This window comes from Oncorhynchus gorbuscha, linkage group LG06 (assembly GCF_021184085.1).
Source record: "Oncorhynchus gorbuscha isolate QuinsamMale2020 ecotype Even-year linkage group LG06, OgorEven_v1.0, whole genome shotgun sequence".
In the NCBI taxonomy this organism is placed as follows: domain Eukaryota; kingdom Metazoa; phylum Chordata; class Actinopteri; order Salmoniformes; family Salmonidae; genus Oncorhynchus; species Oncorhynchus gorbuscha.
Genome location: NC_060178.1, coordinates 1,715,441 through 1,734,711, shown reverse-complemented (window position 1 = coordinate 1,734,711; position 19,271 = coordinate 1,715,441). Strand labels below are relative to the sequence as shown.

Sequence of the window (19,271 nt, the reverse complement as noted above, 5' to 3'; positions counted from 1 at the left end):
CACACTACATATTTTCAAACATAGCCGTGGCTGCATCATGTTATGGGTATGCTTGTAGTCGTTAAGTACTGGGAAGTTTTTCAGGATAAAAAAAAATAAATAGAATGGAGCTATGTACAGGCAAAATCCAAGAGGACAACCTGGTTCAAGTCTGATTTCCACCAGACAATGAGAGTAGAATTCACCTTTCAGCAGGAACACAAGGCTAAATCTACACTGGAGTTGCTTACCAAGGAGACAGTGAATGTTCCTGCATGCCCAAGTTACAGTTTTGACTTAAATCTACTTGAAATTCTATGGCAAGACCTGAAAAGTGTTGTCTAGCAATGGTCAACAACAAATGTAATCACTCTTAGAGACTTACCCAGAAAGACTCACAGCTGTAATTGCTGCCAAAGGTGTTTCTACAATGTGTCGACTCAGGGGTGTGAACACTTATTTTTTTTTAAAGTGATATTTCTGTATTTCATTTTCATTATATTTTTTTAAATTTTGAAAAACAAATGTTCACTTTGTCCAATATCAGGTATAGTGTATAGTGTATATAGTGTATTTAGTGTATTTAGTGTGTATAGTGTGTACAGTGTATATAGTGTATTTAGTATGTATAGTGTGTACAGTGTATTTAGTGTGTATAGTGTGTATAGTGTGTATAGTGTGTGTAGTGGCTTCCTTTCCTCTTTACCATAGCCACTGCCCAAGCCTGAAGCGGGGTTGTTTGGTACGCATACAGTCCACAGTCAAGGTTTCCAAACGGCCAAACATTCAATGACATCCAGGGATATGGTGCAACAAAAATGTTTATTCTTCTTATATCTAACAAATAAATGATTCTTCAATCAACTTAAAGCATAGAATACTTTATATGGAAAATACATATTATGACCTGTCTGTATGTCTGTATGTCTGTATGGTCAAAAAACTATACCGCTCCCGCATCTAGCAAGGACTCTCCCCTCCCGAAGGCCCAACTTCCTGCCTTTATCCTAACACACTTACCACAATACAATGAACAGGCAAGAGGGGGGGCCAAATGGCTGAGTTACACTAACAACGAATGAATCAATATCAATCAGGTAAATATAAATCATAAAGGTACGTACCTAATATTTCATCATTTACATTCATATTTAATATATTTACACAAATATACATGGAGCTCCATATGTTCAGTCTTTTATACAAATATGTCCAAATCGGCTCTAACAGTGTGTATAGTGTATATAATGTATTTAGTGTGTATAGTGTGTATAGTGTGTATAGTGTATTTAGTGTGTATAGTGTGTATAGTGTGTATAGTGTGTATAGTGTATAGTGTGTATAGTGTATATAGTGTGTATAGTGTGTATAGTGTGTATAGTGTATTTAGTGTGTATAGTGTGTATAGTGTGTATAGTGTGTATAGTGTGTATAGTGTATTTAGTGTGTATAGTGTGTATAGTGTGTATAGTGGGTATAGTGGGTATAATGTATATAGTGTGTATAGTGTGTATAGTGTGTATAGTGTGTATAGTGTGTATAGTGTATATAGTGTATTTAGTGTGCATAGTGTGCATAGTGTGTATAGTGTGTATAGTGTATTTAGTGTGCATAGTGTGCATAGTGTGTATAGTGTGTATAGTGTGTATAGTGTGTATAGTGTGTATAGTGTGTATAGTGTATTTAGTGTGCATAGTGTGTATAGTGTATTTAGTGTGCATAGTGTGCATAGTGTGTATAGTGTGTATAGTGTATTTAGTGTGTATAGTGTGTATAGTGTGTATAGTGTGCATAGTGTGTATAGTGTGTATAGTGTGTATAGTGTGTATAGTGTGTATAGTGTGTATAGTGTGCATAGTGTGTATAGTGTGTATAGTGTGTATAGTGTATAGTGTGTATAGTGTGTATAGTGTGTATAGTGTATTTAGTGTGTATAGTGTGTATAGTGTGTATAGTGTGTATAGTGTGTATAGTGTATATAGTGTGCATAGTGTGCATAGTGTGTATAGTGTGTATAGTGTGTATAGTGTGTATAGTGTGTATAGTGTGTATAGTGTGTATAGTGTGTATAGTGTATATAGTGTGCATAGTGTGCATAGTGTGTATAGTGTGTATAGTGTGTATAGTGTGTATAGTGTGTATAGTGTGTATAGTGTATTTAGTGTGTATAGTGTGTATAGTGTATATAGTGTGCATAGTGTGCATAGTGTGTATAGTGTGTATAGTGTATAGTGTGTATAGTGTGTATAGTGTATATAGTGTATTTAGTGTGCATAGTGTGCATAGTGTGTATAGTGTGTATAGTGTATAGTGTATAGTGTATAGTGTATAGTGTATATAGTGTATAGTGTATATAGTGTATAGTGTATATAGTGTATAGTGTATATAGTGTATAGTGTATATAGTGTGCATAGTGTGCATAGTGTGTATAGTGTGTATAGTGTATAGTGTGTATAGTGTATAGTGTATTTAGTGTGTATAGTGTATTTAGTGTGTATAGTGTGTATAGTGTGTATAGTGTGCATAGTGTGCATAGTGTGTATAGTGTGTATAGTGTATAGTGTATAGTGTGTATAGTGTGTATAGTGTATTTAGTGTGTATAGTGTGTATAGTGTGTATAGTGTGTATAGTGTGTATAGTGTATTTAGTGTGTATAGTGTGTATAGTGTGTATAGTGTGCATAGTGTGCATAGTGTGTATAGTGTGTATAGTGTATAGTGTGTATAGTGTGTATAGTGTATAGTGTATAGTGTGTATAGTGTGCATAGTGTGCATAGTGTGTATAGTGTGTATAGTGTATAGTGTGCATAGTGTGTGTAGTGTGTATAGTGTATAGTGTGCATAGTGTGCATAGTGTGTATAGTGTGTATAGTGTATAGTGTGCATAGTGTGTATAGTGTGCATAGTGTGCATAGTGTGTATAGTGTGTATAGTGTATAGTGTGCATAGTGTGTGTAGTGTATAGTGTGTATAGTGTGCATAGTGTGCATAGTGTGTATAGTGTGTATAGTGTATAGTGTGCATAGTGTGCATAGTGTGTATAGTGTGTATAGTGTATAGTGTGTATAGTGTGTATAGTGTATAGTGTGCATAGTGTGTGTGTATGGGTGAGAAGAAAACATGGAATAAGTCAAGAGGTATACGTTCTGAAGGCGCTGGATGTGGATTTACTCACCTCTCCACAGGTCTGTCCAGCGGTCGTGCCGAGTGGGAACAACTGCAGAACAAAAGAGATTGAGAAAACATTCCCCTGTTTTACCTTCCCTGCCTCAGAGCTGTATAGGGCTCTGCTTTGGCTGAATCAGGAGCTTTTCATACTGTAAACCAACATATATCCAGGTTATTGCTTAACTCAAGAGGAATGCATGACTTTCATCTCAATATCCTGATTTTAAGAGCCAACTAACTTGGCCACCAGCGTAAATATTTGAGATACCAGCATTCATTCCCTAAGTACCACAAAACACACAGTATTTTCAGCTTGAAAGTAGACATTCCTCCTACCATTGTTAATATAACTAAATGTGCTTATGTCTCTGCATGGCTGGCTCTTTAGGGTTGTAGGCTGGGTATCTGTAAAGCACTTACAACTGCTGATGGGGGGGAAGGGCTTTATAAAATGCATTTGAGTGAAATTGGATTGAAACTGACACCTACCTATCTGATGACAGACTTTGTTAGACTAACCCAACAAACAAGTACCATGTTCTAGCAGCCCTGTTAGACTAACACAGCAAGTACCATGTTCTAGCAGCCCTGTGAGACTAACCCAGCAAGTACCATGTTCTAGCAGCCCTGTTAGACTAACCCAACAAGTACCATGTTCTAGCAGCCCTGTGAGACTAACCCAACAAACAAGTACCATGTTCTAGCAGCCCTGTGAGACTAACCCAACAAGTACCATGTTCTAGCAGCCCTGTTAGACTAACCCAACAAACAAGTACCATGTTCTAGCAGCCCTGTTAGACTAACCCAGCAAGTACCATGTTCTAGCAGCCCTGTTAGACTAACCCAACAAACAAGTATCATGTTCTAGCAGCCCTGTGAGACTAACCCAACAAACAAGTTAGACCATGTTCTAGCAGCCCTGTGAGACCCAAGTACCATGTTCTAGAGCCCTAACTAACCCAACAAGTACCATGTTCTAGCAGCCCTGTGAGACTAACCCAACAAGTACCATGTTCTAGCAGCCCTGTTAGAGACTAACCCAAAACAAGTACCATGTTCTAGCAGCCCTGTGAGACTAACCCAACAAGTACCATGTTCTAGCAGCCCTGTTAGACTAACCCAACAAACAAGTATCATGTTCTAGCAGCCCTGTTAGACTAACCCAACAAGTACCATGTTCTAGCAGCCCTGTTAGACTAACCCAGCAAGTACCATGTTCTAGCAGCCCTGTGAGACTAACCCAACAAGTACCATGTTCTAGCAGCCCTGTTAGACTAACCCAACAAGTACCATGTTCTAGCAGCCCTGTGAGACTAACCCAACAAGTACCATGTTCTAGCAGCCCTGTGAGACTAACCCAACAAACAAGTACCATGTTCTAGCAGCCCTGTTAGACTAGACAAGTAACTAGCAGCCCTGTTAGACTAACCCAGCAAGTACCATGTTCTAGCAGCCCTGTTAGACTAACCCAACAAACAAGTATCATGTTCTAGCAGCCCTGTGAGACTAACCCAACAAACAAGTACCATGTTCTAGCAGCCCTGTTAGACTAACCCAACAAGTACCATGTTCTAGCAGCCCTGTGAGACTAACCCAACAAGTACCATGTTCTAGCAGCCCTGTTAGACTAACCCAACAAGTACCATGTTCTAGCAGCAAGTACCATGTTCTAGCAGCCCTGTGAGACTAACCCAACAAACAAGTACCATGTTCTAGCAGCCCTGTTAGACTAACCCAACAAACAAGTACCATGTTCTAGCAGCCCTGTGAGACTAACCAAGTACCATGTTCTACAAGTATCATGTTCTAGCAGCCCTGTGAGACTAACCCAACAAGTACCATGTTCTAGCAGCCCTGTGAGACTAACCCAACAAACAAGTACCATGTTCTAGCAGCCCTGTTAAACTAACCCAACAAGTACCATGTTCTAGCAGCCCTGTTAGACTAACCCAACAAGTACCATGTTCTAGCAGCCCTGTTAGACTAACCCAACAAACAAGTACCATGTTCTAGCAGCCCTGTTAGACTAACCCAACAAACAAGTACCATGTTCTAGCAGCCCTGTTAGACTAACCCAACAAACAAGTACCATGTTCTAGCAGCCCTGTTAGACTAACCCAACAAGTACCATGTTCTAGCAGCCCTGTGAGACTAACCCAACAAACAAGTACCATGTTCTAGCAGCCCTGTTAGACTAACCCAACAAACAAGTATCATGTTCTAGCAGCCCTGTAAGACTAACCCAACAAGTACCATGTTCTAGCAGCCCTGTGAGACTAACCCAACAAACAAGTACCATGTTCTAGCAGCCCTGTTAGACTAACCCAACAAGTACCATGTTCTAGCAGCCCTGTTAGACTAACCCAACAAGTACCATGTTCTAGCAGCCCTGTGAGACTAACCCAACAAACAAGTATCATGTTCTAGCAGCCCTGTTAGACTAACCCAACAAGTACCATGTTCTAGCAGCCCTGTTAGACTAACCCAACAAACAAGTACCATGTTCTAGCAGCCCTGTTAGACTAACCCAACAAGTACCATGTTCTAGCAGCCCTGTTAGACTAACCCAACAAGTACCATGTTCTAGCAGCCCTGTTAGAGCTAACCCAACAAACAAGTACCATGTTCTAGCAGCCCTGTTAGACTAACCCAGACAAAACAAACAAGTACCATGTTCTAGCAGCCCTGTTAGACTAACCCAACAAACAAGTATCATGTTCTAGCAGCCCTGTAAGACTAACCCATACCATGTTCTAGCAGCCCTGTTAGACTAACCCTGTTAACAACCCAACAAGTACCATGTTCTAGCAGCCCTGTTAGACTAACCCAACAAGTACCATGTTCTAGCAGCCCTGTTCTACCATGTTCTAGCAGCCCTGTTAGACTAACCCAACAAGTACCATGTTCTAGCAGCCCTGTGAGACTAACCCAACAAACAAGTACCATGTTCTAGCAGCCCTGTTAGACTAACCCAACAAACAAGTACCATGTTCTAGCAGCCCTGTTAGACTAACCCAACAAACAAGTACCATGTTCTAGCAGCCCTGTTAGACTAACCCAACAAGTAATGTTCTAGCAGCCCTGTTAGACAAGTACCATGTTCTAGCAGCCCTGTAAGACTAACCCAACAAGTACCATGTTCTAGCAGCCCTGTGAGACTAACCCAACAAACAAGTACCATGTTCTAGCAGCCCTGTTAGAGAAGTACCATATTCTAGCAGCCCTGTGAGACTAAACAAGTACCATGTTCTAGCAGCCCTGTTAGACTAACCCAACAAGTACCATGTTCTAAGCCCTGTTAGACTAACCCAACAAGTACCATGTTCTAGCAGCCCTGTTAGACTAACCCAACAAGTACCATGTTCTAGCAGCCCTGTGAGACTAACCCAACAAACAAGTACCATGTTCTAGCAGCCCTGTTAGACTAACCCAACAAACAAGTATCATGTTCTAGCAGCCCTGTAAGACTAACCCAACAAGTACCATGTTCTAGCAGCCCTGTGAGACTAACCCAACAAACAAGTACCATGTTCTAGCAGCCCTGTTAGACTAACCCAACAAGTACCATGTTCTAGCAGCCCTGTTAGACTAACCCAACAAGTACCATGTTCTAGCAGCCCTGTTAGACTAACCCAACAAGTACCATGTTCTAGCAGCCCTGTGAGACTAACCCAACAAGTACCATGTTCTAGCAGCCCTGTGAGACTAACCCAACAAACAAGTACCATGTTCTAGCAGCCCTGTTAGACTAACCCAACAAACAAGTACCATGTTCTAGCAGCCCTGTGAGACTAACCCAACAAGTACCATGTTCTAGCAGCCCTGTTAGACTAACCCAACAAACAAGTACCATGTTCTAGCAGCCCTGTTAGACTAACCCAACAAACAAGTAACTAGCAGCCCTGTGACAACCCAACAAGTACCATGTTCTAGCAGCCCTGTGAGACTAACCCAACAAACAAGTACCATGTTCTAGCAGCCCTGTTAGACTAACCCAACAAGTACCATGTTCTAGCAGCCCTGTTAGACTAACCCAACAAACAAGTACCATGTTCTAGCAGCCCTGTTAGACTAACCCAACAAGTACCATGTTCTAGCAGCCCTGTTAGACTAACCCAACAAACAAGTACCATGTTCTAGCAGCCCTGTTAGACTAACCCAACAAGTACCATGTTCTAGCAGCCCTGTTAGACTAACCCAACAAGTACCATGTTCTAGCAGCCCTGTTAGACTAACCCAACAAACAAGTATCATGTTCTAGCAGCCCTGTAAGACTAACCCAACAAGTACCATGTTCTAGCAGCCCTGTGAGACTAACCCAACAAACAAGTATCATGTTCTAGCAGCCCTGTGAGACTAACCCAACAAGTACCATGTTCTAGCAGCCCTGTGAGACTAACCCAACAAACAAGTACCATGTTCTAGCAGCCCTGTTAGACTAACCCAACAAGTACCATGTTCTAGCAGCCCTGTGAGACTAACCCAACAAACAAGTACCATGTTCTAGCAGCCCTGTTAGACTAACCCAACAAACAAGTACCATGTTCTAGCAGCCCTGTAGACTAACCCAAGTACCATGTTCTAGCCCAACAAACAAGTACCATGTTCTAGCAGCCCTGTTAGACTAACCCAACAAGTACCATGTTCTAGCAGCCCTGTTAGACTAACCCAACAAGTACCATGTTCTAGCAGCCCTGTAAGACTAACCCAACAAGTACCATGTTCTAGCAAGTAACCCAACAAACAAGTACCATGTTCTAGCAGCCCTGTTAGACTAACCCAACAAGTACCATGTTCTAGCAGCCCTGTTAGACTAACCCAACAAGTACCATGTTCTAGCAGCCCTGTGAGACTAACCCAACAAACAAGTACCATGTTCTAGCAGCCCTGTTAGACTAACCCAACAAGTACCATGTTCTAGCAGCCCTGTGAGACTAACCCCCTGTTAGACAAACAAACAAGTACCATGTTCTAGCAGCCCTGTTAGACTAACCCAACAAACAAGTACCATGTTCTAGCAGCCCTGTTAGACTAACCCAACAAACAAGTACCATGTTCTAGCAGCCCTGTTAGACTAACCCAACAAGTACCATGTTCTAGCAGCCCTGTGAGACTAACCCAGACAAGTACCATGTTCTAGCAGCCCTGTTAGACTAACCCAACAAGTACCATGTTCTAGCAGCCCTGTGAGACTAACCCAACAAGTAATGTTCCCAGACAACAAGTACCATGTTCTAGCAGCCCTGTTAGACTAACCCAACAAGTACCATGTTCTAGCAGCCCTGTGAGACTAACCCAACAAACAAGTACCATGTTCTAGCAGCCCTGTGAGACTAACCCAACAAACAAGTACCATGTTCTAGCAGCCCTGTTAGACTAACCCAACAAACAAGTACCATGTTCTAGCAGCCCTGTTAGACTAACCCAACAAGTACCATGTTCTAGCAGCCCTGTTAGACTAACCCAACAAACAAGTACCATGTTCTAGCAGCCCTGTTAGACTAACCCACAAGTACCATATTCTAAAGCCCTGTTAGACTAACCCAACAAACAAGTACCATGTTCTAGCAGCCCTGTTTTTAACAAACAAGTACCATGTTCTAGCAGCCCTGTTTAACTAACCAGTTCTAGCAGCCCTGTTAGACTAACCCAACAAACAAGTACCATGTTCTAGCAGCCCTGTTAGACTAACCCAACAAGTACCATGTTCTAGCAGCCCTGTGAGACTAACCCAACAAACAAGTACCATGTTCTAGCAGCCCTGTTAGACTAACCCAACAAACAAGTATCATGTTCTAGCAGCCCTGTAAGACTAACCCAACAAGTACCATGTTCTAGCAGCCCTGTGAGACTAACCCAACAAACAAGTACCATGTTCTAGCAGCCCTGTTAGACTAACCCAACAAGTACCATGTTCTAGCAGCCCTGTTAGACTAACCCAACAAGTACCATGTTCTAGCAGCCCTGTGAGACTAACCCAACAAGTACCATGTTCTAGCAGCCCTGTGAGACTAACCCAACAAACAAGTATCATGTTCTAGCAGCCCTGTGAGACTAACCCAACAAGTACCATGTTCTAGCAGCCCTGTGAGACTAACCCAACAAACAAGTACCATGTTCTAGCAGCCCTGTTAGACTAACCCAACAAGTACCATGTTCTAGCAGCCCTGTTAGACTAACCCAACAAGTACCATGTTCTAGCAGCCCTGTTAGACTAACCCAACAAACAAGTACCATGTTCTAGCAGCCCTGTTAGACTAACCCAACAAACAAGTACCATGTTCTAGCAGCCCTGTTAGACTAACCCAACAAGTACCATGTTCTAGCAGCCCTGTGAGACTAACCCAACAAACAAGTACCATGTTCTAGCAGCCCTGTTAGACTAACCCAACAAACAAGTATCATGTTCTAGCAGCCCTGTAAGACTAACCCAACAAGTACCATGTTCTAGCAGCCCTGTGAGACTAACCCAACAAACAAGTACCATGTTCTAGCAGCCCTGTTAGACTAACCCAACAAGTACCATGTTCTAGCAGCCCTGTTAGACTAACCCAACAAGTACCATGTTCTAGCAGCCCTGTGAGACTAACCCAACAAACAAGTACCATGTTCTAGCAGCCCTGTTAGACTAACCCAACAAGTACCATGTTCTAGCAGCCCTGTGAGACTAACCCAACAAACAAGTACCATGTTCTAGCAGCCCTGTTAGACTAACCCAACAAACAAGTACCATGTTCTAGCAGCCCTGTTAGACTAACCCAACAAACAAGTACCATGTTCTAGCAGCCCTGTTAGACTAACCCAACAAGTACCATGTTCTAGCAGCCCTGTTAGACTAACCCAACAAGTACCATGTTCTAGCAGCCCTGTAAGACTAACCCAACAAGTACCATGTTCTAGCAGCCCTGTGAGACTAACCCAACAAACAAGTACCATGTTCTAGCAGCCCTGTTAGACTAACCCAACAAGTACCATGTTCTAGCAGCCCTGTGAGACTAACCCAACAAACAAGTATCATGTTCTAGAAAGGAGAATATGACATTCAACATACTGTATTATACCAATTATTAAAAGAGGGACACTGCATATAAAATGAGCATTGTTTTTTAAATTTTTATATTTAACCTTTATTTAACTAGTCAGTTAAGTTATTGTCTTACCCCACTACTCTTCTACATTGGAACACACTGCACACATATATTTTTTCTATTGTATTATTGACTCTACGTTTGTTTTACTCCATGTGTAACTCTGTGTTGTTGTTTGTGTCGTACTGCTTTGCTTTATCTTGGCCAGGTCGCAGTTGTAAATGAGAACTTGTTCTCAACTGGCCGACCTGGTTAAATAAAGGTGAAATAAACATGTTTTTAAAAGACGATCGACCCAGGGATGTGTGTGGGGGGGGACCTTTAACAGAATGTGACTGGCAGAACGGGTGTTGTATGTGGAGGATGAGGGCTGTAGTAGATATCCCAGATAGGGAGGGAGTGAACAGGTGTTGTATGTGGAGGATGAGGGCTGCAGTAGATATCTCAGATAGGGGGGAGTGAACAGGTGTTGTATGTGGAGGATGAGGGCTGTAGTAGATATCTCAGATAGGGGAGGGCGGCTAATTGTGATCTTGGGAGGGAAGGAAAGGGAGCAGTGATTGTGTATACCAACCTCTAATATTCGACTGTACTCCACATCAATCTGAAAGACAAAGTCTGTGCCTCCAACGTACAGCTCATCACCATCTTCTGGTTGGAAGAAGACTGTGTGGTTCTGAGGAAGGTTATATTCCAGCCGGCCTTCTATCCTGTCTGGAGGAAGGAACAGAATTAGAATCTGTATGGAGCTGGATGGTGGTACGGCCATAGAAAGAATGAGCTGCATTAGCTATTATTTACAATTATTAATTATATTTCTCTGGGTACAGTAGAAGGTTTCAGAAAACAAAATGGGGACAAAGCAAGAATGTACATTGGAAGAAATGAAAAAAAAAGAACAGGACTGTTTTCATAATATTTGTGGGTAGATGTCAATACAGTAGTGTTCCACAGACAACTGTAATGCTGATTTTATGTCCGTGTGGCACTATTCATTCACACACACACGATGGAAAGCATCATGTTGGTGTAATTTTCTACAGTGTCATTCTACAGAGTCAAGTAGCATCGGTATTCGTTTCACATGCTATTGAAGTCATCATGTAGACCTTACGCAGTCATTCCATGCAGTGTGACATTCTGTTGAATTATCTTATTAGGTTAAGCTAATTATTTTCCATTTAGGGTTAGGCTAATTATTTTCCATTTAGGTTTAGGCTAATTTTTTACATTTTCTGTAACTCTGGGCTATATAATTCTGTAACTCTGGGCTATATAATTCTGTAACTCTGGGCTATATAATTCTGTAACTCTGGGCTACATCATTCTGTAACTCTGGGCTACATCATTCTGTAACTCTGGGCTACATCATTCTGTAACTCTGGGCTATATAATTCTGTAACTCTGGGCTATATAATTCTGTAACTCTGGGCTACATCATTCTGTAACTCTGGGCTATATAATTCTGTAACTCTGGGCTATATAATTCTGTAACTCTGGGCTACATCATTCTGTAACTCTGGGCTACATCATTCTGTAACTCTGGGCTATATAATTCTGTAACTCTGGGCTATATAATTCTGTAGCTCTGGGCTATATCATTCTGAATCCCTGAGCTACATCATTCTGTTTCCCTGGGCTACATCATTCTGTTTCCCTGGTCTACATCATTCTGTTTCCCTGGGCTACATCATTCTGTTTCCCTGAGCTATATCATTCTGTTTCCCTGGGCTACATCATTCTGTTTCCCTGGGCTATATCGTTCTGTTTCCCTGGGATACATCATTCTGTTTCCCTGGGCTATATCATTCTGTTTCCCTGGGCTACATCATTCTGTTTCCCTGGGCTATATCGTTCTGTTTCCCTGGGATACATCATTCTGTTTCCCTGGGCTACATCATTCTGTTTCCCTGGGCTACATCATTCTGTTTCCCTGGGCTACATCATTCTGTTTCCCTGGGCTACATCATTATGTTTCCCTGGGCTACATCATTCTGTATATATCATTCTGTAGCCCTGAGCTATATCATTCTGTAGCTCAGTTGGTAGAGCCATTTGTAACGCCAGGGTGGGGTTCGATCCCGGGACCATCAGAATGTATGCTGACTTTCCTTTGGATAAAAGCGTCTGCTAAATGGCATATTTATTTATTTATTTATTTTTTGAATCCCTGAGCTATATCATTCTGTTTATCATTCTGAATCCCTGAGCTATATCATTCTGAATCCCTTATATCATTCTGAATCCCTGGCTATATCATTCTGAGCCCTGAGCTATATCATTCTGTTTATATCATTCTGAATCCTGAGCTATATTTCTGTAAATCATTCTATAGCCCTGAGCTATATCATTCTGAATCCATTCTGAATCCCTGCTATATCATTCTGAATCTATATCATTCTGAGCTATATCATTCTGAATCCCTGAGCTATATCATTCTATAGCCCTGAGCTATATCATTCTGTAGCCCTGAGCTATATCATTCTATAGCCCTGAGCTATATCATTCTGAATCCCTGAGCTATATCATTCTGTAGCCCTGAGCTATATCATTCTATAGCTTTTTCATTCTGAATCCCTGAGCTATATCATTCTGTTTCTATATCATTCTATAGCCCATTCTGTAGAGCTATATCATTCTGTAGCCCTGAGCTATATCATTCTGTATATTCTGCCCTGAGCTATATCATTCTATAGTTTCATTCTGTAGCCTGTAGCTGATTCTGGGCTATATCATCTGTAGCTTTTTCATTCTGTTTATATCCTATAGCCCTGGCTATATCATTCTGATGAGCTATATCATTCTGTAGCCCTGAGCTATATCATTCTGTTTCCCTGAGCTATATCATTCTGTTTCCCTGAGCTATATCATTCTGTATTCATTCTGTTTCCATTCTGAATCCCTGTGCTATATCATTCTGTAGCCCTGAGCTATATCATTCTGTAGCCCTGAGCTATATCATTCTGAATCCCTGAGCTATATCATTCTGAATCCCTGAGCTATATCATTCTGTAGCCCTGAGCTATATCATTCTATAGCCCTGAGCTATATCATTCTGTAGCCCTGAGCTATATCATTCTGAATCACTGAAATAAATAATTCTGTTTAGTTCTAATGCTGTCTTTCTAGGTGGTAGTTATAATACTGTCTCTCTAGGTGGTAGTTCTAATGCTGTCTCTCTAGGTGGTAGTTCTAATGCCGTCTCTCTAGGTGGTAGTTCTAATGCTGTCTCTCTGTGTGGTAGTTATAATGCTGTCTCTCTAGGTGGTAGTTCTAATGCTGTCTCTCTGTGTGGTAGTTATAATGCTGTCTCTCTAGGTGGTAGTTCTAATGCTGTCTCTCTGGGTGGTAGTTCTAATGCTGTCTCTCTAGGTGGTAGTTCTAATGCTGTCTCTCTGTGTGGTAGTTATAATGCTGTCTCTCTAGGTGGTAGTTCTAATGCTGTCTCTCTGGGTGGTAGTTATAATGCTGTCTCTCTAGGTGGTAGTTCTAATGCTGTCTCTCTGGGTGGTAGTTATAATGCTGTCTCTCTAGGTGGTAGTTATAATGCTCTCTCTCTCTCTAGGTGGTAGTTATAATGCTGTCTCTCTAGGTGGTAGTTATAATACTGTCTCTCTGGGTGGGAGTTATAATGCTGTCTCTCTAGGTGGTAGTTATAATGCTGTCTCTCTAGGTGGTAGTTATAATACTGTCTCTCTGGGTGGGAGTTATAATGCTGTCTCTCTAGGTGGTAGTTATAATGCTGTCTCTCTAGGTGGTAGTTATAATACTGTCTCTCTGGGTGGGAGTTATAATGCTGTCTTTCTGCATTAAGTATCACCAGCACACAGACTAGACCCTTCAGAGTTCACGGACTGTTATGTGATACGGCTAGAAAAACATCCCTAACTCCTAAGAACAGGTTGGAGCACTAGAATACAGGTATATAGGCTTCATATTTACACTGAGTGCACCAAACATTAGGAACCACCTTTAGTCAGGTCATGAACTATACAAGGTGTTGAAAACGTTCCACAGGGATACGGGCCCATGGGAAACTGCTGCGTGTGAAAAACCCAGCAGCATTGCAGTTCTTGACACACTCAAACCGGTTCGCCTAGCAACTACTACCATACTCAGTTGAAAGGAACTTAAATCTTTTGTCTTGCCCATTCAATCTCTGAATGGCACCTTTGCAATAGGGTGGTTCTTTAGATACCATCGATCACCACATTCTTCTGGAGAGATTGGAAACCCAAATTGGTCGACACGGACAAGTTCTGGCCTGGTTTAGATCTTATCTGTCGGAAAGATATCAGTTTGTCTCTGTGAATGGTTTGTCCTCTGACAAATCAACTGTAAGTTTCGGTGTTCCTCGAGGTTCTGTTTTTTTTTTGTTTTCACTATATATTTCACCTCTTGGTGATGTCATTCGGAAACATGTTAACTTTCACTGCTATGCGGATGACACACAGCTGTACATTTCAATGAAACATGGTGAAGCCCCAAAATTGCCCTCCCTGGAAGCCTGTGTTTCAGACATAAGGAAGTGGATGGTGGCAAATGTTCTACTTTTAAACTCGGTCAAAACAGAGATGCTTGTTCTAGGTCCCAAGAAACAAAGAAATCTTCTGTTGAATCTGACAATTAATCTTAATGGTTGTACAGTCGTCTCAAATAAAACTGTGAAGGACCTCAGCATTACTCTGGACCCTGATCTCTCTTTTGACGAACATATCAAGACTGTTTCAAGGACAGCTTTTTTCCATCTTCGTAACATTGCAAAAATCTGAAACTTTCTATCCAAAAATGATGCTGAAAAATGTATCCATGCTTTTGTTACTTCAAGGTTAGACCACTGCAATGCTCTACTTTCCGGCTACCCGGATAAAGCACTAAATAAACTTCAGTTAGTGCTAAATACGGCTGCTAGAATCCTGACTAGAACCAAAAAATGTGATCACATTACTCCAGTCCTAGCCTCTCTACACTGGCTTCCTGTTAAGGCTAGGGCTGATTTCAAGGTTTTACTGCTAACCTACAAAGCATTACATGGGCTTGCTCCTACCTATCTCTCTGATTTGGTCCTGCCATACATACCTACACGTACGCTACGGTCACAAGACGCAGGCCTCCTAATTGTCCCTAGAATTTCTAAGCAAACAGCTGGAGTCAGGGCTTTCTCTACCCATGTGAGAGACCCAGACTCAGTCTCAACCTTTAAGTCTTTATTGAAGACTCATCTCTTCAGTGGGTCATATGATTGAGTGTAGTCTGGCCCAGGAGTGGGAAGGTGAACGGAAAGGCTCTGGAGCAACGAACCGCCCTTGCTGTCTCTTCCTGGCCGGTTCCCCTCTCTCCACTGGGATTCTCTGCCTCTAAACCCTATTACAGGGGCTGAGTCACTGGCTTACTAGGGCTCTTTCATGTCGTCCCTAGAAGGGGTGCATCACTTGAGTGGGTTGAGTCACTGATGTGATCTTCCTGTCTGGGTTGGCGCCCTTCTCGGGTTTCTTGTGGTTGGGGAGATCTTTGTAGGCTATACTCAGTAGTAAATTGGTGTTTTGAAGATTTCCCTCTAGTGGTGTGGGGGGCTGTGCTTTGGCAAAGTGGGTGGAGTTATATCCTGCCTGGTTGGCCCTGGTATCGTCGGATGGGGCCACAGTGTCTCCCAAACCCTCCTGTCTCAGCCTCCAGTATTTATGCTGCAGTAGTTTATGTGTCGGGGGGCTAGGGTCAGTTTGTTATATCTGGAGTATTTATCCTGTCTTATCCGGTGTCCTGTGTGAATTTAAGTATGCTCTCTCTAATTCGCTCTCTCCCTCTCCTCCCTCATAATAGTGTGTAACCGTTCGGACGCAAGACAACTTTGCGAGACGTCCGATCTTTCGGACGTCTCCTGGTCTGACAAACGCCGCTCTGGTTCTCACTTTTCACTGCAGATGCGGAAGTGCGAGATCGGCGGATGTGGTGGATAGATCTCTCTCCATCTTAATCTGACAGATTATTAATGGGGATGTGGTGGATAGATCTCTCTCTCCATCTTAATCTGACAGATTATTAATGGGGATGTGGTGGATAGATCTGACAGATTATTAATGGGGATGTGGTGGATAGATCTCTCTCTCCATCTTAATCTGACAGATTATTAATGGGGATGACAGATTATTAATGGTGGATAGATCTCTCTCTTAATCTGACAGATTATTAATGGGGATGTGGTGGATAGATCCATCTTAATTATTCATGGGGATGTGGTGGATAGATCTCTGACAGATTATTAATGGGGATGTGGTGGATAGATCTCTCTCTCCATCTTAATCTGACAGATTATTAATGGGGATGTGGTGGATAGATCTCTCTCTCCATCTTAATCTGACAGATTATTAATGGGGATGACAGATTATTCATGGGGATGTGGTGGATAGATCTCTCTCTCCATCTTAATCTGACAGATTATTCATCTTAATCTGGGGATGTGGTGGATAGATCTCTCTCTCCATCTTAATCTGACAGATTATTCAATGGGGATAGATCTCTCTCTCCATCTTAATCTGACAGATTATTAATGGGGATGGATAGATCTCTCTCTCCATCTTAATCTGACAGATTATTAATGGGGATGTGGTGGATAGATCTCTCTCCATCTTAATCTGACAGATTATTAATGGGGATGTGGTGGATAAATCTCTCTCTCCATCTTAATCTGACAGATTATTAATGGGGATGTTTTTATGATGCTAATTAGATGTCTGGAGGGGTGCGGACATCCACTCTAGAGGGTTAAAGTAGAGTCCTTAATCCTATCAGTCCCAAGACCCCAGCAAAAAAATTTGCCCATCTATAAATAGCCCAAACAACTACCCTCTTCCCCTACTATATTTATTTATTTAGCTCCTTTGCACCCCAGTATTTCTACTTTGCACACTCATCTACTCTCAAATCTACGATTCCAGTGCTATATTTTACTTCACCACCATGGCCTATTGATTGCCTTTACCTCCCTTATCTCACCTCATTTGCTCACATTGCATATAGACTTGTTTCTACTGTATTATTGACTGTATGTGTGTTTATTCCAAGTGTAACTCTGTGTTGTTGTATGTGTCGAACTGCTTTGCTTTATATTGGCCAGGTCGCAATTGTAAATGAGAACTTGTTCTAAACTTGCCTCCTTCCAGTTCTCTGCTGCCAATGATTGGAACGAACTACAAAAATCTCTGAAACTGGAAACACTTATCTCCCTCACTAGCTTTAAGCACCAGCTGTCAGAGCAGCTCACAGATTACTGCACCTGTACATAGCCCACCTATAATTTAGCCCAAACAACTACCTCTTTCCCAACTGTATTTAATTTATTTATTTATTTTGCTCCTTTGCACCCCATTATTTTTATTTGTACTTTGCACATTCTTCCATTGTAAATCTACCATTCCAGGGTTTTACTTGCTATATTGTATTTACTTTGCCACCATGGCCTATTTATTGCCTTTACCTCCCTTATCTCACCTCATTTGCTCACATCGTATATAGACTTGTTTCTACTGTATTATTGACTGTATGTTTGTTTTACTCCATGTGTAACTCTGTGTCGTTGTATGTGTCGAACTGCTTTGCTTTATCTTGGCCAGGTCACAGTTGTAAATGAGAACTTGTTCTCAACTTGCCTACCTGGTTAAATAAAGGTGAAATTAAATCAAATAAAATAAAAAAAATATAGACACTATGACCTGGGATCTCCTATGTAGAAGAACCGCCTACCTTTTAACGACTCCTGTGTACTTTCTGGGAGTCATAGATCAGAACATGTTAAGTGTTTGTGAGTCTCAGCTTTCCATAGATAACTTTTAATAGTCTGTAGCTCAAACCATTCTGAATCTAAAGATGTTTTTATAAAACAAAATGTAAAAAAGACCTGGGCCAGTTAAGGATCTGCTCTTGTCTCACAAATACAGCTCTAGCTCAGCCCCAGTTAAGTTTTGTAGCTCAAACACATGATGTTTAAAAGGGGTTACATTGGGTTGGGACTGATCTTGATCTGACTACCCTTCCTCCTAGACTTTGATTGTTGCTTTTATGATATGGTTCGATATATATAAATATATATTTATTTTTGACATTTATTTTAAATTTAATTATAAATGTTTATATTTTTTTGCACTTTGGGATTATTATTATGTAATGAAAATCGTTTTACAACGGTAATACATTATTATAATTATATTATTGACACTTTGAATCAGACAGGACAGCCTTCGTTGCAAAATTGTTACAGTTAATGAACAGGTGCCGTGTGTGCAGCAGCAGTCACAGAATACATGTACTTACCTTGTCTCAAGATGAGTCTTGGTATATCCCTCACACCTCGGATAAATGGAAAATTAATCAAAGCAAGAAAAACAAGCAAATTCATTTTTATGCGTTGATTTTGCGGTCAAACTACTCAGAATAATTCATTGGTGTTGCCCATGACGGCAAATGGGTTGGAATCATGATGAACGTGGAAATGAATACGTTGCTGTCCGTCTCCGTTCATCGCAAACACTGGGAACTAACAGAGTCGTCCCCGAAGGAAGAGGGAGGGGCTTGTAATCCCGCCTCCCTTCACTCCGGGTTCAACGTTTTTGTCCCATTATAAATCTAACGTTACTACTAAAATAAAACACTTATAAAATAACTACCCATCACATTACAAAATCTAACGTTACTACTAAAATAACAAAAAAAGGTATATTTATTTGTATCTTGGTTATTTAGATAAGGTGAGCCAATATGTTGTCGCCTGCCGTGACTAGTCAGCTGAGTGATTGATAGATCCGTGTGGATAAAGACCAAGTCAACCAATGAAACGCCCCAGATGGCTAAAAACAACCACACGATAACGTGTTGTTGCCAGGGAAACGCGAACAAAGACCGTAGAGAGAAGCGAGACACCCGACTCCCATCATTTTATTTGTTATAGTTGCGGGTGGGGAAGAGACTATTGGATTAAATGTCGCTGCTTGATCATTAAAGCGTGTTTTTGCATGCAGTTTAATGTTGATTGTATTCGGACG

General features: G+C 41.4%; 1 protein-coding gene across 1 annotated transcript in view; it reads right to left on the bottom strand.

Annotated features, from left to right (window-relative positions):
- Nucleotides 1-18,882, bottom strand: part of sema7a (semaphorin 7A) — an 82,079-nt gene extending 63,197 nt beyond the window's left edge. Inside the window, exons 1-3 of the mRNA XM_046352129.1 lie at nt 18,544-18,882; nt 10,811-10,950; nt 3,156-3,197 (exon numbers count right to left, since the gene is read on the bottom strand). Of these exons, the coding sequence (XP_046208085.1) occupies nt 3,156-3,197; nt 10,811-10,950; nt 18,544-18,628 (267 nt within the window). The 5' untranslated portion in view covers nt 18,629-18,882. The remainder of the gene's footprint in view (nt 1-3,155; nt 3,198-10,810; nt 10,951-18,543) is intronic.
- Nucleotides 18,883-19,271: the final 389 nt, after the last annotated feature.